At 30.4% G+C, this 24,338-nt stretch overlaps 1 protein-coding gene across 8 annotated transcripts in view; it reads left to right on the top strand.

The window, feature by feature from the left end:
• The window catches only part of LOC148311093 (tyrosine-protein phosphatase non-receptor type 13-like), a 325,348-nt gene that overhangs the window by 138,069 nt on the left and 162,941 nt on the right, over positions 1-24,338 (top strand). Inside the window, exons 1-2 of one of the 8 annotated variants that reach the window (XM_088257296.1) lie at positions 13,789-13,980; positions 14,887-15,118. The exons of 6 other annotated variants lie outside the window; for them this stretch is intronic. In XM_088257296.1, coding sequence (XP_088113422.1) covers positions 15,109-15,118 — 10 coding nt within the window. In that variant the 5' untranslated portion in view covers positions 13,789-13,980; positions 14,887-15,108. Of the gene's footprint in view, positions 1-13,788; positions 13,981-14,886; positions 15,119-24,338 lie in introns of those variants that run through there. One more of the 8 variants, XM_088257294.1, reaches the window with a different exon arrangement.

Raw genomic sequence — 24,338 nt, 5'->3', positions numbered from 1 at the left:
ATTATTATTCAAGAAATAAGAAGAAATATATGTTAAATTGTTGGGTAATATATCCAAACTAAAACAAGGTTTATGTTGGATTGAATTCTACATTTTTTTATGAATATCTTAATACGTGACGCATTTCGTCTTCTTAGGACATTATCATACACGACATCTTCTTAGGACATTATCATTGAGTGTTTGATAATGTCCTAAGAAGACGAAACGGGTCACATATTGAGATATTTATAAATAAATGTAGAATTCAATCCAACAAAAACCTTGTTTTATTTTGGATATATTACCCAACAATTCAATTTGGAATTCTACCAACTGTCTGCAGTTACAAGAAATAAGAAATATATGTATTTAATATGTTCACAGTTATTATACAGACCTGAATGATGGAAGTTTAACTTCTGAAACATGTAGTCTATAATAAAACTCAAGTGGAAAAAAACAAGTGTTTTCTTTAATCATTGTAACATGTCTTACCACAAAGTTAATGCCGAAACAATAAATAAAATATATGTTCACATGTTTATGAAGTTTGTTCTTAAAGTACATCGGAGGCTTTGTTTCTTCTTCTTCTTCTTTTTGATGGCTTTTCGCCCATCTTGGGTGTTATAGCCAGTGTCGAGTTATTTTTTTATTAACACTTTTTACATTTGACTTTGAAGTGTTAGTAATCCTGTTAGTGGGGTTAGTTTTATTAGTAATGTTAGTTTGTTAAGTGAGTTATTTTAGTGAGTTATCATACACCTTTACAAATGTGCTTAGTTACTAGAACGAGGCTTAGTTAAGGTTTGAATATTGCTTAAAAATTATACATTTTTCGTACTTTAGAATTACAGTAATGTTTAAAAAAATTAATGAATCTTCTCATTACATAATAATGCTTTTAATTTTTTTTATACAATAAATTTTAAGTACTCTTTACATGACTAGCTTCAAGAACTGCAGATGTTCTCATCAGCAAGTAAAAATATAGACTAGTTTATATTTTGTGTTTTTAGATATGCCAGTTTGTGGATAATATACATATTTATATGATTTAAACATATATTTTAAATATAAAAATAAAACACTTATATAAAACCACTTTCCAAAAGTGGTACTTTTCAAGAGTTTTATCTTTGTATACAAATCATTATGTTATTCCTCAAAGTAAATGCAAAGTCGATTTATAATATAAATTAATTAATGCGAATGTCCAAAAAAGTAATACAACTGTGACTGAATTATTTTTCAGAATTTTTTCATTACAATATTTTTCAGCACAGTTTGTTGTTCTTTACATACGACTTTGTCTTAACGGCCCACGGAGGGTTTTAAAATCCACGTTAAATTCGGAAAAGGCTTATTTTTGGCTACGGCCTTCTAAATGCCACCCCCAAACTACTAACATAGGTTGTTAGCCAACCCAAAACATTTCGAATATAGCCAAGAGAAAATATTATGTTTCTGTGGTTTCTAATCAAATAATACCCTTTCACCCTCAGGCGGTAACTTATATATACGAGTATATACATGCCTCATCTATTATATTTAATGTCGAGTAAAGAAAATTATAGATTACACTCGCCAACAATTTGCAACTTTTATTTTGGAACTGACATAATATACCAGATCTTTATGCACTTTGCATAGCTGAACTAAAAAACGAAAGCAAAAAAAATGTAGCACGTCTGATTTTTTATTTATGGATATTTTTAATTGTGATATTGACTAAAGTTTATCTTAATATTTATGTTTATATATATGTAAACAAATAATGCTATCGTATTCAATATTAATAAGTTAATATATTTCCACTGTTACTCCATAATTTACTTTTTTTGAATACCTTAGACCTTAGACTAAAACATGTCTAGATACCAACCACTATTACGGTTTCAACGTATGTGGTTCATACAAACAATAATATGACTGTAACATAAAAACTTGACGTGATACAAGCTTGTCACCATATAGACTTTGAATAAGAACGATACACTTAGTCCAAATCAGTCATCAAAATTTCAGTTAAAAAATCATTGTTGGCCAGTGTTATTTGTTTTATTTATTTTTGCAAGGTTTGAGATGGAATGGGCAATCTTCTAAGGATCAACTATTTCTAGAATGTTGATAGCTCAACATAGATGAAAAAGAAAATGGAAATGTGTGTATTTACAGACCTTATAACCTGTCATAGGCTTGTTTTAATCAATTTATACACGTGTTACGTTCACTCATTCAACCTATGATTGACAGGTGCCGTGGTATAATTGGGTAGATGCTCGGCTACGAAATCGGCGTCGCGGGTTCGATTCTCTCCAATTGCAAACTAAATCAAAGAAAAATATTCTTTCGATCGTTCTTGGTATTTGTGAAATATTTTTCTCATTTACCTTTCCCATCCTACATGCAGATAATCCTCTAAAAGTCGAAATTCGTATTTATCATTTGATAGACACCTTGACATGTGAATTTGCGGCACCATCTATGGTTGAGTTACGTAAATTTTTATTTTTTATAGACCTTCATGAACTGTATTTACGATTCGCCCCTAATTATTTTTCATACTAGGCGACGCTCAAAAACATGAGAATTTTTTTATTTAACTTATATTTTATCCAGTTATATCATTCACATTTGTATCATTATTTTGAGTGTGTCCAAATCTTTGTTCACCCATCTGGATTTTGTACGCTTAAGAGTTATTTTATTTCTAGAATGTTAAAGTTGTAGCTTTTTATTTGTAACATAGTAAAATTTTACTTAGTTTAATAATAAAAAATCTATAATGCTCCAAGAATATATATATATATACATGTATTTATATTGTACAATACATTCACTATTTAGATAATTAATGTCTTAAATACGAGACCGCTAACTGTTTATTGAAAACATGTGGAATTTTAGTATCTCATTCATAATATTATTATTCCATAAACGTCATGTGGTTTCGTAGAAATGTACCATAGGGTGAAGGGCTTATGTGTTTTCATGCTCTTTGTGTTGCTCATCGTTCCTGGTACATTTTTCCTCATTCAAAATTTAAAATTTAAAACTGCCGGCAGTAGGATGTGGTGCGAATAAAAAAGGATTGATTTTTTTGTTGTTTTGGTTTAACATACTCCGCGATCGGCCTTCTTAGCATTTACATTTTTTTAATATAAAATTAAACTGTACATATAGTGTTCGTAGTATGCTAAAATGGATCGATGGATTATCAATTTAACTAATATGTAAAAAATAATTCAGGAACAATCTTAAATAGATTTCATAAGAGTCTCTGCGTAGTAAAAAGCTTAAACTCAATGCAACTATAGATGCTGCCGAGAACTCGCATTTTAAAAAACGTGTCAACTGTAGGATATAAATACAAGTTCCAAAAACTTATGGGTAGAATTGTGAATGTTACACGTGTATAATGTTATCACTTAAATCGGCCTATGACAGATCGTTAACCCTGTAAATATCCAGACTTCCATACTCTTCTTCATCTTCTTTGAGATGTTAATACAAATTAACTAGAGTTTCTTCCGATATGTTTTTGGCTTCAGAACGAAGTTTTCTGTTCTCCGTTTAGCAAAGCACTTTTGCATACTTAAACAAATTCCGACCACTTCACCAAAATAGCTTTACGAATTCATATCTGTGCTTGACGAAGCTCTGGGTATTTTTACTAAGTGGTATTCATATCCAGTATATTGCTAAAAATAAGGATTTTACTTGGGCCTAGAGGCGGAGGAGGGCGGGGATGAGTAGTGGAAAGTATCTCGATATAACGAGACCCCAGAGTACTTTATTTCTCCACTTAGCGTACTACTCTCCTCTCCTTGTGCTCCTGGGACCGCGAAGCTAATAAGCAACAAAATCTAAGAAGCGACCTTGTTTTAATCACCTTTATTAAATATCTTCTTGACTGCGCGTTTGCGCTTGGTAAAATTTGAAGGTTAATTCGATTTCTGTGTAAATATAATCATTAAAAAACTGTTATAAATAGAACTTGATAATTTTGCAAAAAATATTGATAAAAAAAATACATTTTTACGAATAAAATGTTTCATTAAGAAAAAGTTGTTGAGCAAGTTATCGAAATTTAAAAAAAAAAAAAATTTTTTTTTTTTTTTTAAAAAAAAAAAAAAAAAAAAAAAAAAAAAAAAAAAAAATAAAAAAAAAAAAAAAAAAAAAAAAAAAAAAAAAAAAAAATTTTTTTTTAAAAATAAATTAAATTTTTTTTTTTTTTTATTTTTTTTTTTTTTTTTTTTAAAAAAAAAAAAAAAAAAAAATTTTTTTTTAAAAAAAAAAAAAAAAAAAAAAAAAAAAAAAAAAAAAAAAAAAAAAAAAAAAATAATAAAAAATATATATATATATATATATATATATATATATATATATATATATATATATATATATATATATATATTTATATATATATATATATATATATATATATATATATATATATATATATTTATATATATATATATATTTATATATATATATATATATATATATATATATATATATATATATATATATATATATATATATATATATATATATATATATATATATATATATATATATATTATATGTGTGTATAAATAAGTGTGTGTAGTTTTACGAGTATGTCTGAATATGAATATGTATATATTATCATTATATATTGTATGAAGAATAATTATTTAACCATATCCATTTTAAATGTTAAAATAACTTTAAATTTTAAAGCACCCTTCAGGTGATTTCTCACGAAAATGGCGCTTTTTAAATAACCCGTCCGATAAGTAAATAAATAAATATCCACACTACACGTTAACACGTCATCTTTTCTTCGCAATACAGGCTTGTAAGTTTTAATTTAATTTGTAAATTTACAAAATAAACACAATATATCAATAAATTCTATCAAGTCTTAAATAAATCCATCACAAACACAAAACTAACACAAAATTAATATAGAGGTTATGGTAGTACGTCGAAATGTTTGAAAGTTTAATTTAAGCCGATAAGTACAGACCTATGTAAAATTCCTACTTGTAGAACAATGCGAAGTGAGAATAGCCCACATAAACCGGCACCAGATTGGGTTAATAACACGTGGGTCGATATTATCGAATGGAAAACATTAACGCTATTGGAAAATTATTCATGAAAGAGAACTCACCCGTGGTACAACGCGCCGTGGGAAAAAACCTCCGGAAAAAGTGTTACATTATGCCTCATTAAACAGAACGACGAAGATAAGAGGATGTTTTGCAAAGAAATGAGTAAGAACTAGAAAAAAGTGTGTCAAAATACTGAAATTTTACCCATCACACGTTATACTTACCGTAAAGCAAGTATTACCGTGTAACTTAAATATTTTACGCGGATTTTTTTTTGTGATACAAATAACAACAATAAAAATTAGATGTATCCGAAATAAGTTTAAATCTCCCACGTGTTTTATAACAAAAGGCATCAACGTCACAACGTTCTTTCTTATTCATATTTATTTCACATTTATCTTCTTTTTTTACTTATTTATGTTTTTTTTTACTTATGCTATTTTTATAAACAACATTTTGAGTGTGTCCAAATACTTGTTCACAAAATCTGGATTATCTCCAATTACAGGAGTTATTTTCATATTATTTTTTAACATCTCATCAAAGATGAAGAAGAATATGGATGTTTGGGCATTTACGGGGCTTACGACCGTCATTAGGGTGGTTTAAGTGATCACTTTACACACGTGTAACATTCACCAATTCTACCCATTATTGACAACCACACTACTCAAATTCAGCCTATGACGGTCGTCAGCCCAGTAAATGCCCAGACTTCCATATTCTTCTTCATCTTTGATGAGATGTTAAAAAATACTTTATTTATAACATAAGATCCAAAATAGGTTCGAAAATAGATTACCCTGAATCAAATTTAATCATCGTATATTACTTTTAAAGAATCATGTTTCATTTAATTTCATAGATATTGGTATTTATGGTATTATAAATTTGATGAAAAAGGCTTTTTTATTAAAAGTACCTTCTGAATTGAAATTTGATTCGCCGTTATTTTACTTACGCGGAGTAAAAAACAAGCTAAAATTCGATATGTATAACTGAAATGTATTTCTTTGATGACTTGGTTATCAATGTTTCAAGATAAACCCTTAAACATTTTTTGCGTAATAATATTATATCTATTAACCACGAGATTTAAATAAAACTCACTTTCAAAAAAAAATCAAGGAAAAATATCGCCTTAATTCTATACCAGAATTAAAGAACATCTAAGGTGCCTTATTAATAATAATTGTTCTGAATTTGCTAATTACCTTATATTTGAATACTATTATTGTAATAATTCGGCGGGTTTATAAATTTTACCTGTAAATAAAAGTGGTCTTTGTTAAGATAATCTAGAAAAATTACAAATAAGTAAAGCAATCAATAAAGACTTACCCATAATTAACAACCAACTAAATACAACTTCGAGTCCACTTTTAAAAATATTCCCACTGTGATTCATTTGTCTTTTGAAAATTGTATTCTATATCTCTTTCAAATTTTTATTTTGCAACTTTCGTAGTATTCACTTACATAACAAATGTAATGTGAGTGAATTCTACGAAACTAGAATATGGTAGCTAACCCGTTCAAAAATTTTTAATACACGATATGTGGGAGTGTTATTCATTTTCTCGTTACATTATCAGATAGTAAAATCGGGCGTATTTATGTCAAAGTAGCTGTTAAACAACAATGGTGATTACTATGTGTTAAAGTTCTCTCCTACGATCGTTCAAAACAATGAAACAGTGGGAATCGCTTCTGTAATCAAATATGGTCTTGAGACTTGACAGTGAATGAAGGATTAAAAATTTAATTTTTCTTAATATTAATATCTTTATTCGAGTATATGAAAAAGAATATGGAAGTCTGGACATCTACAGGGCGTAAGCCCTGTAGATGTCCAGACTTACGACCTGTCATTTTATCTTCCTCTTCAAACTCTTATCCGCACCCAAATGGTGCATAGGATACTGCATCATATAAACACAGTGTTATCTTGATAGTTATGTTATCTCGATAACACATGAAGGAAAGATGATAAGCTTTCCGCTTCAGGTACCAGTCCAGGGTAATATTGAATGATTATTAGAGTGAAAAAATCGCTTATATTTATTTGACTCCCCCTCATGGGAATCGAACCCGGGACCTCCAGAACGGTAGCCAAGCGTGCTGACCATTACACTACGGAGGCGGACATAATGCGGAGGTCATTTTATAGTTTAAGCGAACACTTTATACACTCTGCTACATTCACAAATTTAGAAAAAAATTGACATACTCAAAATATTATAATTACAAAAACTAATATTAATAATAATAAAATTATGTAAGTTTAATAAAATTTTAAAATGATGTTTTCAGGTGTCTCCTAGTCAGTAAAATAATTCTAAACAAACTCATCTGACATATCCTATGCTTAGTATTGCGTGTGTTGCCGTCACGCTCAACAGATGTCGCTGCCATTGTGATAAAAAGCTGCTTTATTTTTTTAAGCATATTTTTACTTGTGACATAAAACACGCGTGTGTTCGAATGGAACACTGCGTACAATTTTTAAATCAGTCGGTGAATTAATTGAGGAGATTTAAAGTTTTGAGCAAACGAACATTTGCAGGTTTATTTATAGGTACAGATTGTTAAGAAAGTAGTTTTACTATCATCCAATAAAAAATTAATTTTTATTTATAATCATTGTTTTTTGATTTTAAGACAAATATTTTAAAGTTAATATCAGAATGCTACTACGTTTTCATGGTGAGATTTTTTTATATAAAAAAGTATGAACTCAATGTCAGTTCAGTGTTTAATATAATTAACGAATGTAATCTGTGAATGTAATTTCTATGGAATGCAACTCAAATATTTCCTGTATTGGATTAATATCAAGGTTGTCTGTTCTGTAAATAAAATTTTAATTTTTAAATTCTTACGTTTTCACGTCAATTCAATTCTTACGTGTCTGCCTCCGTAGTGTAATGGTCAGCACGCTCGGCTATCGTTCTGGAGGTCCCGGGTTCGATTCCCAAGGGGGGTAAAATAAATAAAAGTGATTTTTTCACTGTCATATTTATTCAATATTATCCTGGACTGGTACCTGAAGCGGAGGGCTGATCACCTTTCCTTCATGTGTAAGCGATCAAGATAACACTGCGTTTATATGACGCAGTGCCCTATGCACCATTGGGGTGCGGATAAGGGTATTATTATTACGTATTCAACATAGTAACGTTTCATATATACAAATAGTAAGTGATGATTTCATATAAAATAATTTGGTATAATTTAATTATAATTAGTTCTTATATTGCAGGCCCCTTTTTAGTAATGACATTTGGGATTTATACTGTTTATATTTGTGTGAACACTCCTCAAATAATACCAGTTCAATGTAGTCATACTGTGACATTACCTTAATGAGTCACTATAGTGCAATGTGGAACATTATTCACGCTCATGGCAACATTACTGCTATCGTAAAACCAGTTTTTCTTATGTACTTTTTTCTACTTGTATAGATAGTATTTAATTCATTTTAAACTTCACCTTTCAAGGTGTAATCTCGAGCTGTAGTGTAATAGTTAGCGCGTTGAGCTACCGCACTGAAGGCCTCGGGTTCGAAACCCGGGGGGTTCAAGAAAAATATTAGTGATATTTATTGAATATCATCCTGGACTGGTACCTAAAGCGAGGGATCGATTACCTTGCCTTCATGTAAGTGACGTCAAGATAACACTATGCCGATACGATGCAGGGCGCTATGCACCATTGGGTGCGGATAAGGGTTAGAAGAAATTTTTTTTTAAACTGAGAGACAATGTTTTGTTTGTTTAATTTTTTAAATTAGTTTCATTTTTGTTTCTTATAAACTGCTGTCTTTAGGAAATCATTTTCAGAATGTCAATGGTATTCGAAAGTTGTTATTTAAATATCGTTACAATTGTAAATACATTTTTTATAAAACTTTCATTGTATATTTTACTAATTTTTTATTCCGTATAATTATTTATTTGCACGTCTAAAAAAGGGTTTTTTTTTATTGAATTAACATCATTTTCGCTGCCTGAAAATAAAAGGTTAAATATTTACCTTTTTCTCAATGGAAATACATCACGTAATTCGTTGTATTAAGAACGACGGAAATAATTTATTTATTTTTAACGGTGATATTTTTGCGCGTCTCATTTAAAGTCTCTACTGAACTAACAAGTACAATTCTTTTGAAATTTATTTTCTCACTATATTTTACATCGTCCTTTCAAAACAGCAATGGTTTCTGCTTCAGTTGGAATGCTTTTCTCTATTATTACAGAAAAATACTTCGAAGGAATTCAATCGCTTCGAATATAGAGATATAGGGAAGAACTCCCATGAATGGAACTGAGTTTAAAAGAGACAGTGCTTTTCTTGGCAAAAATGCTTAACTAAAGTTAAAAACATATATTTTTCAGTGAGTAGAACTTATCTCGATCATTTTGGTATTATGAATTAAACAAATCTCAACCAATTTTCAACGAAGTATCAAAGTATTTTTTTAATGTAATTTTTACTAATTTTTTTTTAAAAATATATACACTGGGATGGGCTAGTAATACAAAGAGTGGTTCCGGGGAGGCTGATGAAGAGCTCTAACCTCATCATAAAACTGCTTGTGGAGCACAGATGAGGGCTGGAGATGGAGCGCAATGTTGCCATTGCCAGCGAACTGATCTTTTCATGTCATCTCGCCAAAATTTCGCTGTTACTTAGTTATTTTAATTTAATACTACTATGATGTTCAAAATAAAATGTGGCTGTCTAAGTATTGCATCCACCGCTTAGTCAAGCTGGAAAAAATATATTAAAATTTATATTTGAAGCACTAACTTTGTGATTTTTCATTTTATAATTAAAATATTAATTTGTTTTAAAATCACCATAAATATTTTATTTTAACTTTATTATAATGTCTACCGGTTTCGAAGCTAACTGCTTTTTTATCAAGACTGATAAAAAAGCAGTTGACTAAGTTTTTTAAGGGGCCGATATGATTATGTCCCTTTCATGGGTACTCCTTCCTACTTTATATCGAGCAAATCCGCAGCGATCTTCTCTAATATTTCGATTTTATTATTTCGGTGTGGGTGAAAAATTCTACGGCGTTTTATTAAATTATCTGAAGTTTCACAGACGCGTATTTTGATGACATAATTTAGAATGATTTTAATGATAAATAATAATGTAAAACTTTCCAAGGGTACAATATGAATATGTCCCTTTCATGGGAACACTTTCCTACTTTATGCCGAGCAAATCCCCTGCGATCTTCTCTAATATTTCGATTTTATTATTTCGGTGTGGGTGAAAAATTCGACGGGGCTTTATTGAATTATCCGAAGTTTCATAGACGCGTCATTCTATATTATCCACTGCTGATATTTCATCTCACTTCCAACTCTGAGGCGCCTACACCGAAAGTTTCGCGTCCTATAATAACACATCTCTAACTTCCCCTCACCACAATCAATAATATGATATTTATATAGAAGATATACGGCTTATTTTATTGTGTTCGGAATAGAGAATCGAGAATATCTAGGGATACGAAAATATCAGTTGTTTTTATTGGGAATTTCGATCGTGTTTTTAATCCACCGTTTATTTCTCCGTTGTGTAATATTTTATATCGTACGAATATATAAAACTGAATGATCGTAGGAATTTATCACTCAATTTTGGGTGTTTTGCCAAACAAGTAAAAAAAATGTACATTCATTATTTCGCGTTGCCGATTTTACATGCATATGCATATATTTATTTGTCCCCCATATACATTTTTATTTCTTACTTGCTGTACCCGGACAGGCGTTGCGCTGACTCAACCTTTTTAAATGGAAAAGAGTTAAAACAGACAGTACACATTTCTAATGTTGAATTTTACAAATGCTTGTGGGTATACATTATTTTAGCACACTGTCCGCCATAAGCAATGTTTATTATTTCGTATGTTACTGTTACATTCAACAGATGGCGCAGCCATAGCAGTCAAAAAAGCTGTTTTCAAATAAATCATGAATTTACCTGTCACGAGCAAGAAAATCAGTTAGTAACCTAAGTAGATTTAAGATTTTGGACAAACAAATGTTTACGTTTTTATTTTTACAGATATTTAAAAACGTTGCATATTTTTTTTTAATGTCAAAGCAATATGTTTTTTTAATTTCAAATAATTTTAGAAGATTAATTTTTTTTAAACTTACTATTTTTAATGTTCTACAAATTTTATTCACTCTTTTTAGATTTTCAGCTTTTTTTTATCTGTGTCTTATATTTTTTGTACCCTTATATCTGACATTGATAACCATCTCTGCTGATTTTTGCATCTGCTGGCTTGTCACAAAAATGGTCGCATATTCGTTGGCAATTCTTCATTTATCATCTATTTAAAAGTATATGATTGCATGCCGTAATTATATACAATACATCATAAAACACCAAATATCTTGATAGTCGAATTTTAAATGGAATATGCATCCATAAAATTATACGTTATAAATTTCGATTGAGAAAATTTGCCATAAATTTCACAAAGAGAGTTCCCGAAACACTTGTTCCTCAGACTGTGACGCATTTTGTTATTTTATTATTTATTCTAAATAAAGCCATAGTGTATCTTTAAATCATTCATTACCTCGGCGATCTAATGAGTAAGCTGTTTGTGTATGAAGACGCGTGTAATGAAGCAAAAATGTTGCACTGCACACGGTTTAATAATATCTCTTGGCTGTATTGCTCTCTTTCATTCTGCGCGCCTGGTATCCCGCCTTCTAGCACAGTATCAGATGGCTGTTTTTAAACCATAAATCGCTTACACTGACGACTAGGTGGAATTATTATTTAAAGGATTTTTTCAGACAGTTTTATCGTATTAAATTTGGACGGGCATAGGGTTGAAAATTATTAGTATTTCGTCGTTATATTGTGTAATGAAATTATTTTGATACAACGTTCGGTTAACCAGGGTCGTCCATGTTAGGTATTACCTATCGTTTCTGACAAAGGAAAGATTCCAACTAAGTACTTTATGTACAAATATGGTTTTATCAGTGGATCACTCATGAGAAACGGCATGTCATTAAAAAAATACCGCAGAATAAAATCTGTATTATTCAGTTTTTATCATCGATGTAGCAAATTAAGTAAATTTAAAAAAAAAGTCTTATGTTTTCAATCAGCCATCTCTGATGAATGAAGCTGATTTAGTGACAATATACACATAATGCATATATGGTTGACACCATGTCTTAACTTATTTATTATAACTGCAGACAGTTGGTAGAATTCCATATTGAATTGTTGGGTAATATATCCAGAGTGATTGATAATGTCCTAAAAAGACGAAACGCGTCACGTATTAAGATAAATAAATGTAGAATTCAATCCAACAAAAAACCTTGTTTTATTTTGGATATATTACCCAACAATACCACGCCAAAACTCGACATCAAAAAATCATGTTTTTGCGGATTCACGAGTTATTGGATTGAAAATATTATAACTTAGCGTATCTATTCTTCAGCGAACTCGTAATTGCTAATACCAACATCCAAATTTTTATTAATTTATTCGGCAGTTACTATGTCGAATATCTATCCATTTTTAATTTGAGTTTTACATGTTAAATACCACATTTTCTTAAAATCTAATGGACACGGGTTTCGATGCATTCTGCATCAGACGGTGTTTGAAAATTATGCGAAATGCATCGAAAACCCCGTGTAATAACAGATTTTACGAAATGATGGTTTATGCCAAGCAAAACTTAAATAAAAAACTTACAAGTGCCGTAGACATTATTACTAATTTCCATTTCCCCTTCTCATTTCATACTTCCTCTTCAACTTCAAAGCATTAATGTTCTTCACTTATGGAGTGCTAGAATTATCATCTTGCCTATATACAATAATACCTTGTTGATTCGATGTGGTGCCCTATCTACCATCGGGTAGAGATAGGAATCAGAAGAAGAAGCAAAAGTCCATGATCGGAAATTGGAAGAGTTAGGAGTCAGAACAATTATTTCGCATGTATGAGAAGATGTTGGAAAAATGGTGGCGTATTTTTTTTATTTATTTATTGAACGACTAATGCCTTTAACATAATACATATATATATATACAGTATCTAATATAAAAATGCACTAATGAATACACTAATAGAGAAACAAAAAGTCTTAAACATAAAATAATAATAAAATAACAAATTGTAAGCACTGGTAAATACACGTCTCCTTCACACACTATCAGCGAGCACCAAGAGAGAGTGAAACACAACGTTTAAATTTATCCACTAAGATATACGGCTGTCCAAACTTAAAACACAGTAAGGGACTTTTTTTTGTTGTACGTTTTTTTGCATTTTTGGACTAAGTAGAATCTACTTAGTCCAAAAATGCAAAAAAACGAACTACAAAAAATGTCCCTTACTGTGTTTTGAGTTTGGACAGCCGTATAGTGACATTTATGCTTGTATTGCATTATATCCCCTCTACCTTGGTGCAAAATATAGTAAGTTATTTGTATATTATTCCCCAAATATTGATGCTGCTATTGCTGCAGCAGTCTTGAGCGCAGGAGCCGTTGTGCTATGCGGTGCCCAAACGTCTTCACGGCGTATTTATTATTTATAAGCCGGAGTGCATTAAAGCGTACTGAGAGTTAGTTAGTCAGTGAACAAGTTATCGCTTACACAGTACCCAGTACCCAGTACCCACGGTCAGACCTGTTTTTATGTCAGTGTTGCTTCGCGTTATGCACTCAATCCAGTTGCGGTTATGTCGGAGATCATGCCGGTTGTTCGCGAATTCGTACACTACTTGCTCGAGATCTCGCGGATCGCTGTGTTAAATTTTATATTATAATATGTGATTGCTTATATTATCAATATTTAAAGCATTTACTTAGTGGTTAGTCAATTTAAATTATTTTTTTACATAAATGTTAATAATATTAGTATATAACTACTCAATATTGTTTGCATTGTTTATTGCTGTAGTATTGTTTGCATGCTGTTGTAGTGATTATCCTGACGAAGAGACGGGTACGTCTACGTACCGGTACACGAAAAATCTTTTAAATATTAATTTCAGTAATTTTTTTGTAAAAAAAATATAAAAGTGATTGCTTGTGTTTGGCTCCTCGTGTCTATACCAAAATTACACGCAAAATCAGTAAAAATAATTTGGAGTAATTTTTTTCTAACGTCAGTGAGAAATCAATTCTTGAAGTATTGAAATGTTATCGAAAATAAAATATTTGTAATAATTACGCTCTAACGTCAGTGAGTAATCAAATTTTGAAGTATTGAAGAATAGTTATGCATCAAAATCTATATGTTTTTACCACGCAATAATGATAAGCAAAAATAAGGAATGATTTCTCTCGAATATTATTTAATTGACGTATTATTTTTAACAAAAATGAGCACTTGTATAAAACCACTTAATGAGTTAAAACTCATTACACACTAGTTTAGAAAACTACAGATATTTTCATCTACAGGTGAATAGTTTTACTTTTCACTTGTAGATGAAAACATCATTACTTTTCGAAACTAGTCGTGTGTCATGAGTTTAAAATCATTGAGAAGTATTATACAAGTAATAATACCACTTAATGAGTTAAAACTCATAACACACGTGTTTAGAAAACTACTGATATTTTCATCTACAGATGAATGGTTTTACTATTCACTAGTTGATGAAAACATCTATACTTTTCGAAACTAGTCGTATGTAATGAGTTTTAACTCATTAAGAGGTATTATACAAGTATTTAATTTTTTTTAATAATCAATTTGTTATTCTACAAAGTTCTACAATCTCCGAATCAATAAATAATATAATTAACGTATAGTACCTGTTTCCTATGGTATCTGTTGTCTAAATTTGTGAACTTTTTGTCGTTCATCTGCAAGTCCAGTTTCCGCTGTGCACATGTTATGCGCTGTGTTGTGTTTGTGTTACAGTTTGTTATTGTGTGTTTGGGTTACCGTTTGTGTTTCGGATTCGGAGTGAGCTGCTTGCAAGGGAACGATGTTATCAGGTAATTATTTTATGTTGTCTTTGTTCGCTAGCTTACCAGAGTCGCTGCGAACAAACTATGACTATTTATTGAATTGGAACATTTGGTTTGTAGAACTTCTCTATGTTGTACAATTATTTCTCCAATATAAATTTAATAATCTTTTTCCACTTATTATAAGAAAAAAATACTACCTATAATTTATACATTTTCAATTATTGTAATATTATTTTTAACTGCTTTTTGATATATATTGCGAGGTGATGCACTAAAGATAAAACTTTTATTTATTTATTTAAATATAATACACACATAGGTCACATATCGCTCGCTCCTTTCAAGAATGTCATAAATCAAGAATCGTCAATTTCAGTTGTGCATGTTTTCAGAGTGCCCAGAAAATGTACTATATCCCAGCAAAAGTGGTATATTTTTAACTTAATATTTACCCGCTACAGGGCAGAAAGTGTTGTTTTTGCATTTTGAAGAAAAGGTATTGTTTAATTTTTTTTCAATATGCTGAATATTTTTCAAATGGAGAAAAAACGTTCAGGTTTTACCTTAAAGTTCTGTTGCATAGTAAAAAGTTCAATAAGTGGCTTAATATTTATTTCAAATACATTTCATTATATTTTTAAACATTAAAAGCGTTCTCCTGAAAAGTCAAGTTTTTTTATTTATGACGTTCTTGAACGGAGTGAGCGATATCTGATCATGTCAAGTTTTTTTCGGTCTTCCTCTGCAGCTACTTCCAACTACGTTCGCTTCATAAATTTGTTAAATTTCATGAGTACAATTTATAAATTTACATTTTCCAACTCGGAGTACGGGCTGGATTTCGTTTATCTGTACTTTATATGAAAGCAATTAAATAGGATTTATCCAAATGTATTTCACATTAGCAGCAAGTACGTTACTTTTACTTTTTCTCGCACCACTGAGCGAGTGTTTGAATAATAAATACACATCTCAATTAACAGCGAAGAAAGTTTATTTTCTCTTTTCCAAAATCATCATTAATTCATAAACACAATTTTTCTGTTGCCGACTTTAAAAGTTGCCACTTTGCCGTATTAAGGATAAAAAAAAGTTCAATCTCCGTTTTGAATATTTAAATCAGACCGATTTACTAAAAGTTAACAATTCATAAAAAAAAAATTGAGTTTTTTTTTTTTTAACTTCATTTTGTAAGCGACCACTTTACTTAAAAGCTGATTTTTAAGTAGTGATTCGAAAAAGTAGAAATGTATCAATATATATGTCTTCAATTCGCTTCGTTAAAAATAACTTCGAGGCACCCCATCTTAATAAGAATATTAGCTTCGTGGAATAAAAAACATAAAATCACTCTTAACTTTTTTATTTTTCCTTAATTTTAGTCGCTTTTCATATCTAAATGGTGCGTCCAATAATACCGCGTTATTTCGATTGCTAATTAACTTACATTTTGAGTATGTCCATATACTTGTTCACAAATCTGGATTATCTACAATTAGGAGTAATTTTTATATTATTTTTTTGACATCTCAACATAGATGAAAGGAAGTCTGGGTATTTAGGGGCTTACGACCGTCATAGGCTGGTTTCAGTGATCACTTTTGAACTTTTTACATATATATATATATATATATATATATATATATATATATATATATATATATATATATATATATATATATATATATATATATATATATATATATATATATATATATATATATATATATATATATATATATATATATATATATATATATATATATATATATATATATATATATATATATATATATATATATATATATATATATATATATATATATATATATATATATATATATATATATATATATATATATATATATATATATATATATATATATATATATATATATATATATATATATATATATATATATATATATATATATATATATATATATATATATATATATATATATATATATATATATATATTGTTCAAATTCGAAACAAATTGCTTGAATTGACTAGAATTTAACTAGATACATTTATGGTAAGATGAAAGAAGTTTTCGTTTGATTGTTGGTTACGTGCGCCAATGTGAATACGGCTGTCCAAATTTAAAACACAGTAAGGACATTTTTTGTAGTAGGTTTTTTTTTGCATTTATGGACTAAGTGGACTCTACTTACTCCAAAAATGCAAAAAAAACTACTACAAAAAAATGTCCCTTACTGTGTTTTAAATTTGGACAGCCGAATAGACTGTGAGCAGATTGTGTGAAAAATTTTGCACCCTGTCCAGACTTCCATACTCTTATTCATCTATGTTTGAGATATAGCTAAATATGTTTGAAGACTAATAGAAATAGAGAGAAAATATATGATTACCACGTAGAAAAAAGGTTGGGTGTATTTTTGATGGGGGGGGGGAAATACGAAACAATACTATCATAATGAGGCAGGAAAACGCAGTACAGGAAGGAGACTCCTGGCTTGAGAAGTTTAGGGAGTGGTTCCACCGTAGTATTCGGCCACTAACTAACTAACTAACCATCACGCCGCTTCTCTTCAGGGGTAGGCAGAGAGAATAGAACGCCACACCACTCCGTCTTTTTAAACACTCCTGGCCTCTTCCACTCATGCATCTCCTCATACATGCCCGCCGATTATTTCGACTTCTAACCTAACCGCTTTCTAGTATGTATTTGAAACATCTGATCGTGCCAAGTTTTTCTCGGTCTTCCTCTGCTCCTTTTTCCAACTTTATTCGCTTCACAAATTGTTTGACCGTTCTTTCTTCACTCATTTGTTCCACATGTCCAAACCATTTTTTTCTTTCTTATTAACTTAAATTGTATACATTTATTTAAATCACAATATTAAACATATTTAATTTTTTTGCAGAGACCCTCCAAGCCACCTTGTGTGTCTTGTCGGTGTTATCTCAACACCTTTCTTAATTTTATCGATAATGCTTATCTTAGCTTTACATTCCTTATTTCTCCATTCGAACATCGTTTTGCCGCACATTTGTCTGAGATGCGCAGAGGGGTTGCGGATATAATAATAATTTCCATGATAATTTGACCTACAAAGTGGATCGTTTTGATAAGAAGACATGTTCAAATATACTTAAGGTAAATATTTAGACTAACTAGGTAATGTAATGCCAATGTTATCAGTTTTTTTCTAACTAACTAACCACGGCTCAGTTTTTTTCTAATATCTGTAAAACCTCAAAATAAATAAATAAACACATGTAACGTTTTGTGGGTAGGTATATTGTAAACAGGGAAACAGGATATTATATTTACAATTATTTCATTATACATTTAAAATTATTCATATAAAAATATGTTTAATTTCCCAGAAAAAAGGAGGTTGGGGCAACATATATCCAGGGGCGTGCGTTCCATACAGGCACAAAAGCAGTGCCTATCCTAACTTACCCGCGTGACATATAAAAACGCAACAAGTACCTACCCTACCTTAATACGTAATACGTAGCTTACCTTACTACCTACCTCTACTGCCTATTATAATTAATTCTTTGGGCACACCATTGCACATTTCCAGTACATTTTTAACAGGGCCGAAACATATTCATTATAAGGGTCACAATCTGTCACTTTATAACATTTATCTTAAAAAATCTTTATATTAATAAGTATGTGGAGTAAAGTGATCAAAAATTTGGACACATTCAAAATATCGCGAATTTAAACAAGAACCTTGTCATCATCAGGGTTAAAAAACACGTACATGTTTGACCCTGACAATGACAAGGTTCTTGACGAAACCGGTTGGAGAAAAAATATACCAATAAAAAAGTGGTTAAAAACAAATTTGTTTTATTTTATAAAGTTACAAAATGTGCCACAAAGTATCTGCGAAAAACATTAAAGAAATTATACTTCTGTTTATTTAAAACAAATATTTCGTTTATGTTTCTACACCAAACAAAATACTGTAATGCTTATCGATTCTTTATAAAAGTTTATAAAATGTGCCACAGAGTATCTGTAAAAAATATTCAAGATAAAATAAAACATCTTCCTTTGCTAACACTCACGACCCAGTATATCTCAAGGATTCTCGTGTAATGTAGAATAGGGAGAATAAAGCTTCCACGTATTTACCAATAAACAAATTTTGAATGTTGTAATACCGTATGAACGGCTAGATTCGAATACACATTATACATTCGTCTCGAGTCTCAAAATTCTTCATTCCCAGCGGACCCAATTCATTTCGTTCTTGGAAGTTTAAGATGTATCGTTGCCAAACTTCCTAAATCCTGAACACGACGCGAGTTTGCGCACTCGAGCTGCTTATTTCCCGAAGGAGTCAGCTAAACATCCTTGAACATCCTTGACATGTTCATTTAGAAATTAGAAAGTAGAATCAATATTTTTGCACCCCAAATTTAACTAACTTCATTGAAGAAATTTTGTAAGTAATAAGGAATTTAATTTTATGATAATTCAATTTATGTGTGAAAGTTTATTGCAATGATATTTATTTTTAATATATGTTTTACTTGGTAAGTAAATACCTACCGTAGAACGGGGATACTTGAACTTTTATGTGTTACTTGAGCCCAGTACAACAAATATTTAGATCTGTATTTCGTCTACAATGATTCATTGTTTCCCTGACGGGTAACACTTATTGTCACGATACGTTCATTATTGTAGACCAAATACAGATTAATTTTTTTTTGTACTGGGCTCAAGTAACACATCATAGTTCAAGTAGCCCCGTTCTGCGGTACCAATATTTTTTTAAATCTATTGTGACACGTGTTCATCGTGAAAATGATGCGGAATGCATCAAAACACGTGTCACAGTAGATTTTAAGAAATAGCGGTGTTTATCAACAAAACTTAAATAAAATGGATAGATATAATAACCGCAAAGTGATTATCAATAAATGAAAGCAATGATATTTTCCCTTTTTTTGGAAAGTATAAAAGTTAATGCTCCACATCCAGTACACACATCCAATTTTAGTGCCCAAGCCATTGCTGCTTACCTCTTCTAGATTAAAAGTACCTACATATAGTATAGTGGTTGTTATTACATTTATCTACCATACGGAGGTCCTGAGCTCGATTCCCAGGGAGGTCAAAATAAATATACGTGTTTTATTTTATTATTACACTGAACTGGTATCTAAAGCGCAAGACTTCATATAATAAAAGATCAAATTAACATTGTATCAATTTGATTCAGTGATATATGCATCATTAAGTGCGGAAAAAATGTCAGTAGCACTAACACAATATATTTTTTTGGAATTTCTAACCTAAGTAAAATCCCTTCACTCTTTTCAAACTGCATCCATTACGTTAAAAAAACGATTAATTAAAAAAATCGCATTTATTTATCAATATTATTTCTAATTTTTTTCATTCGATTGAATAATATATTTATATTTTATTGATCTATTAATGTTTTATTTTAGTAATATTTTACGAAAATATGTTCATTACCATTACCCAAAATTATTATCATTATTAGCAACGTACTATATTGATGGATTTTAATAATAAGACACATAGAAGTTTTTAAATTTTTCTCTCCAAACCACCTTTAAACCTTATCGTCGGAAGTATATATTGTAATCTAATCGTTTTATTTTCTCTTTGTAATAAATTCTCATTTCCTTACACGTAATTTGAAATTCATCGGAAAGTGTTTCCGCCGATATTCTTGGATACATTAACCGCGTAAATCCTATTTTAGTTACACTCGAGCCATATGAGTCGGAAATTCCAATAAACGCACGTCATTTAACTGATAGGTTTATCTATGAATTATTCTAAGTATGCCCCAAATCGTGTTATTGGGTCGGCACACCCCTATAAAATAATCAGTTCGTTTTTGTGACAATTTTTATTGAAGCAGGATTTGATTCCACCTGACAATATTTTGTAATTTAGTTTAATATAGATGTCTTATTACTGTAAAGGTGATAAATGTTTTTTTTACATTTTTTTATACCTTGGGAAATATGTTATTTGTACGTTTTGCGCTAAGATTTGTAATTTCTATTCTGATTTAAGTTTTTTTTTTGGACGTGTTTCGATGAATTCTTTAATATTTATTAGCATTTCATACGGTGTTTAAAAACGATGCGGAATGCATCAGAACACGCGTCACAATAGATTTAACGAAATAGTGGTATTAACCAAGTAAAAATTAAATTGAAAATGGATGCATATTACCAAAAAGTGACTGCCGAATCAATTAATGAAATTACAGATTTTTGGAATTAAATTCAGTCGCATCACCCCACTACTTCACAAACTACACTGGTTACGCTTTCCCAAAAGCAACCAGCATAAACTCTGTCTAATCGTGTATAAATCAATACATAATATGGCTCCCGAGTATCTAAAAGCTGTGCATTCCAAACGAATTGTGTGATATACGTCTCACGCTTCGATCAACAACAACTGCTATGAGTAAAGTGATCTTACCATCTCGCAACCAAAGCACTAAATTTGGCGAGCGTGTTTATGCTTTTGCGGAACCGAGAACATGTGATGCTCCTCCACTATAGAAAAAAACGCATTTGTTTGTTCAATCATTTCCACAATCTTTTTTTCCTTTATTAAATCACAGTGAAGCGCCCTTTAGGTAGTATTCACGAAAATGGCGCTATATAAATCATCAAAAATTCTTATTATTTATTAACGCATCAATCAAACTTTTATTTTTTTTGCATGACACTAAGAGATTACGTTATTATCCAGTGAGAAGTTTAATAAAGTCTCATACCACGATCTATACATTCGGTATTAGTTTACATAAATAATGAATAATAATACTGAATGTCTTAATTCAAGATTTAAGGAAAAGGATGGATTCTCGATAAAACGGACATCAATTCAAAAACTGTTCCGCCATTATAGACAAGACAACGTAGAACGCCAGGGTTAGCCTTCAATCAAATTTCACGCTGAGGGAAATCGCCAGCGTTAGTCACTCTTTTCAACTGAATTCTTCTTAACAACTTTGAAACACAGTCTTCTTCAAACCTTTATTCGCACTCCAATGCGGCACAATAGGGCACTGCATCATATAAACGTAAAGTTATCTTGATCTTCACATTTTTTAGTATATGAAAGTTAAAATTACTAACCACAAAGTAAATGCTGTAAATATTAATAATTTCGAGAATATAAATATTTACGTATGTATTGTTATCGTTGTGTGCGTAACGGTGCGATGCGTAATGAACTTTATGTGGAGTAGCTGGAACGGTATGAGTCGATCCCGTGTATAAAGAGAAGTAAATATTATATACGTGAACTCCAGTATCACATAGCTGTACCTTTGTAGGATATTGTATGTCATTCGTGTGTGGTCTGGTACCTACGTGCTCGTTAAGGACTATACACTCAATACATACCCTCAAACCCAACCTATATCATGCACGCATTGTATGATATTATGGTAGTACATTCATTTATTTATTGGATATTCGGTTTACCACACCCACTCAATAATGATAATAATATATTTGGATCATTTAATTAGCGCCGTTTTCGTAAAATACCACCTCAAGGGCAATACTAGTATTTAAAATATTTTTATAAAACTAACACCAACTCATCACCACGCCATTCCGGCTGAGAAAATAGAACGCCACACCAATTTATCTTTGCAAACAATTTTCGTCTTTTCCACATTTATACATGTCATACATACCCCCCGATTATTACGACTTTTGATCTAAATTAACACTTTTAAGTATTTGAAATATTTGATGATGCCAGGTTTTCCCCTGTCTTTCTTGGCTTCTATTTCTAACAACATTCTCCTCATCAATTTGTTTTACTGTTTTTTTTTCTTAACTCATTCGATTCATATGCCCAAACCATCTCAATCATTATCCTTATTTTGCTAACTCCATGATTCTCTTCGACATATTAGAGTTGTAACCACTCCTTTGTGAACTACCAATTTAGCTTTCACTGAAAGGATATAAAATACAATTAAGTTGAATCAAATTAATTAATAAGCAAGCATTTTAGACATTGTCTAATATGTTTGATACTTAAATATATCTACACTAGGTATAGTAAATACCTGCTCTGATGCAGGCAGTATTTACATATTTTTTATTAATAAAAACTAAACACATTTGATTTAATCATGTCTAAAGATGGTTAAATATGTTTTAATAAAATAAATATCTTTTAAAACATCAAAAATGTATATAAATTAAAATTAAAATTATTCCAAGTCAAAGAAACCATACACATTGTCAATACAACCTTCATGATCGACATCTATGATTGAAAATGTGATGCAGACACCTTCATTTATAATTACGAGATTTTTTCCAAATTATTTCATAAATAATAAACACAATATTTTTTTAAAAAACCTTGTGTTCATTTCATGAAGATATTTTAATAATTCGCAATATTATAATAAAATAAAAAAAATCTGATTTCCTGTCGAACATGTGTAGTTTTCAAAACTAGACGTGTAAAATAAAACTCAGATGTGGTCTACCCTAAGTGTCTAATTTTTTAATAATCATAATATATAATAATCATAATAAAAACTAATAAACATGTCATTCCACAAAGTTAATGCCAAATAAATAAATAATATAATTTTCAAATACATTTATGTTCACCTCCGTTGATAACAAGCATTTTTGCCCCACATTTCGAGTTCTTTGTTTACATAAATCAACTCGACGTCGAGCGTAACTTTGTATTCGTGATCTCCAGTTCGCATTGAGTTTGAAGGCAGCTGTGTTCGTATCGAGAACGCTTACCAAGACACAACTGGTTGCTCTCTAATTTATCGCTATTATTACTCCCCCATTTATCCTGAATACCAAGTTCGGTTGAGTTGCTCCTCGCACTCGGATTGTGCGGTGAGCCGTGGATTCTGCGATGTTAGTGTCACATTCCTAGAGATGTCTTACAACTGCACGTATCTACCTAGGTTTAATGTGGATTATTGTCTCTGAATACACGTACACAGGTATTTACCAGTATACAACTTTTAATTCAACCCTAGACAGCGGGAGTTGTTTCAATGTACTTTAATAATGGACATTCGTTAAATCTACGACGTTACCAGGGCTTTTTTAAAACAAAAAAGGTTCCAGATCTCACTTCATGGCAAGCTTTTGACTAAAAAATATATATCCAAAATTCATTTAAATAATCATTACAATACCGTATTTTATAATTTTGACGAATTATATAAATATAGACTTTAAT

The sequence above is a fragment of the Brachycentrus maculatus genome, unplaced genomic scaffold, assembly GCF_059751285.1.
Source record: "Brachycentrus maculatus isolate JH-2025_06_01 unplaced genomic scaffold, ASM5975128v1 h1tg000077l, whole genome shotgun sequence".
NCBI classification, from domain to species: Eukaryota; Metazoa; Arthropoda; class Insecta; order Trichoptera; family Brachycentridae; genus Brachycentrus; species Brachycentrus maculatus.
Note: the sequence above shows the minus strand (reverse complement) of the source record. Positions and strands in the feature narration are given on the sequence as shown.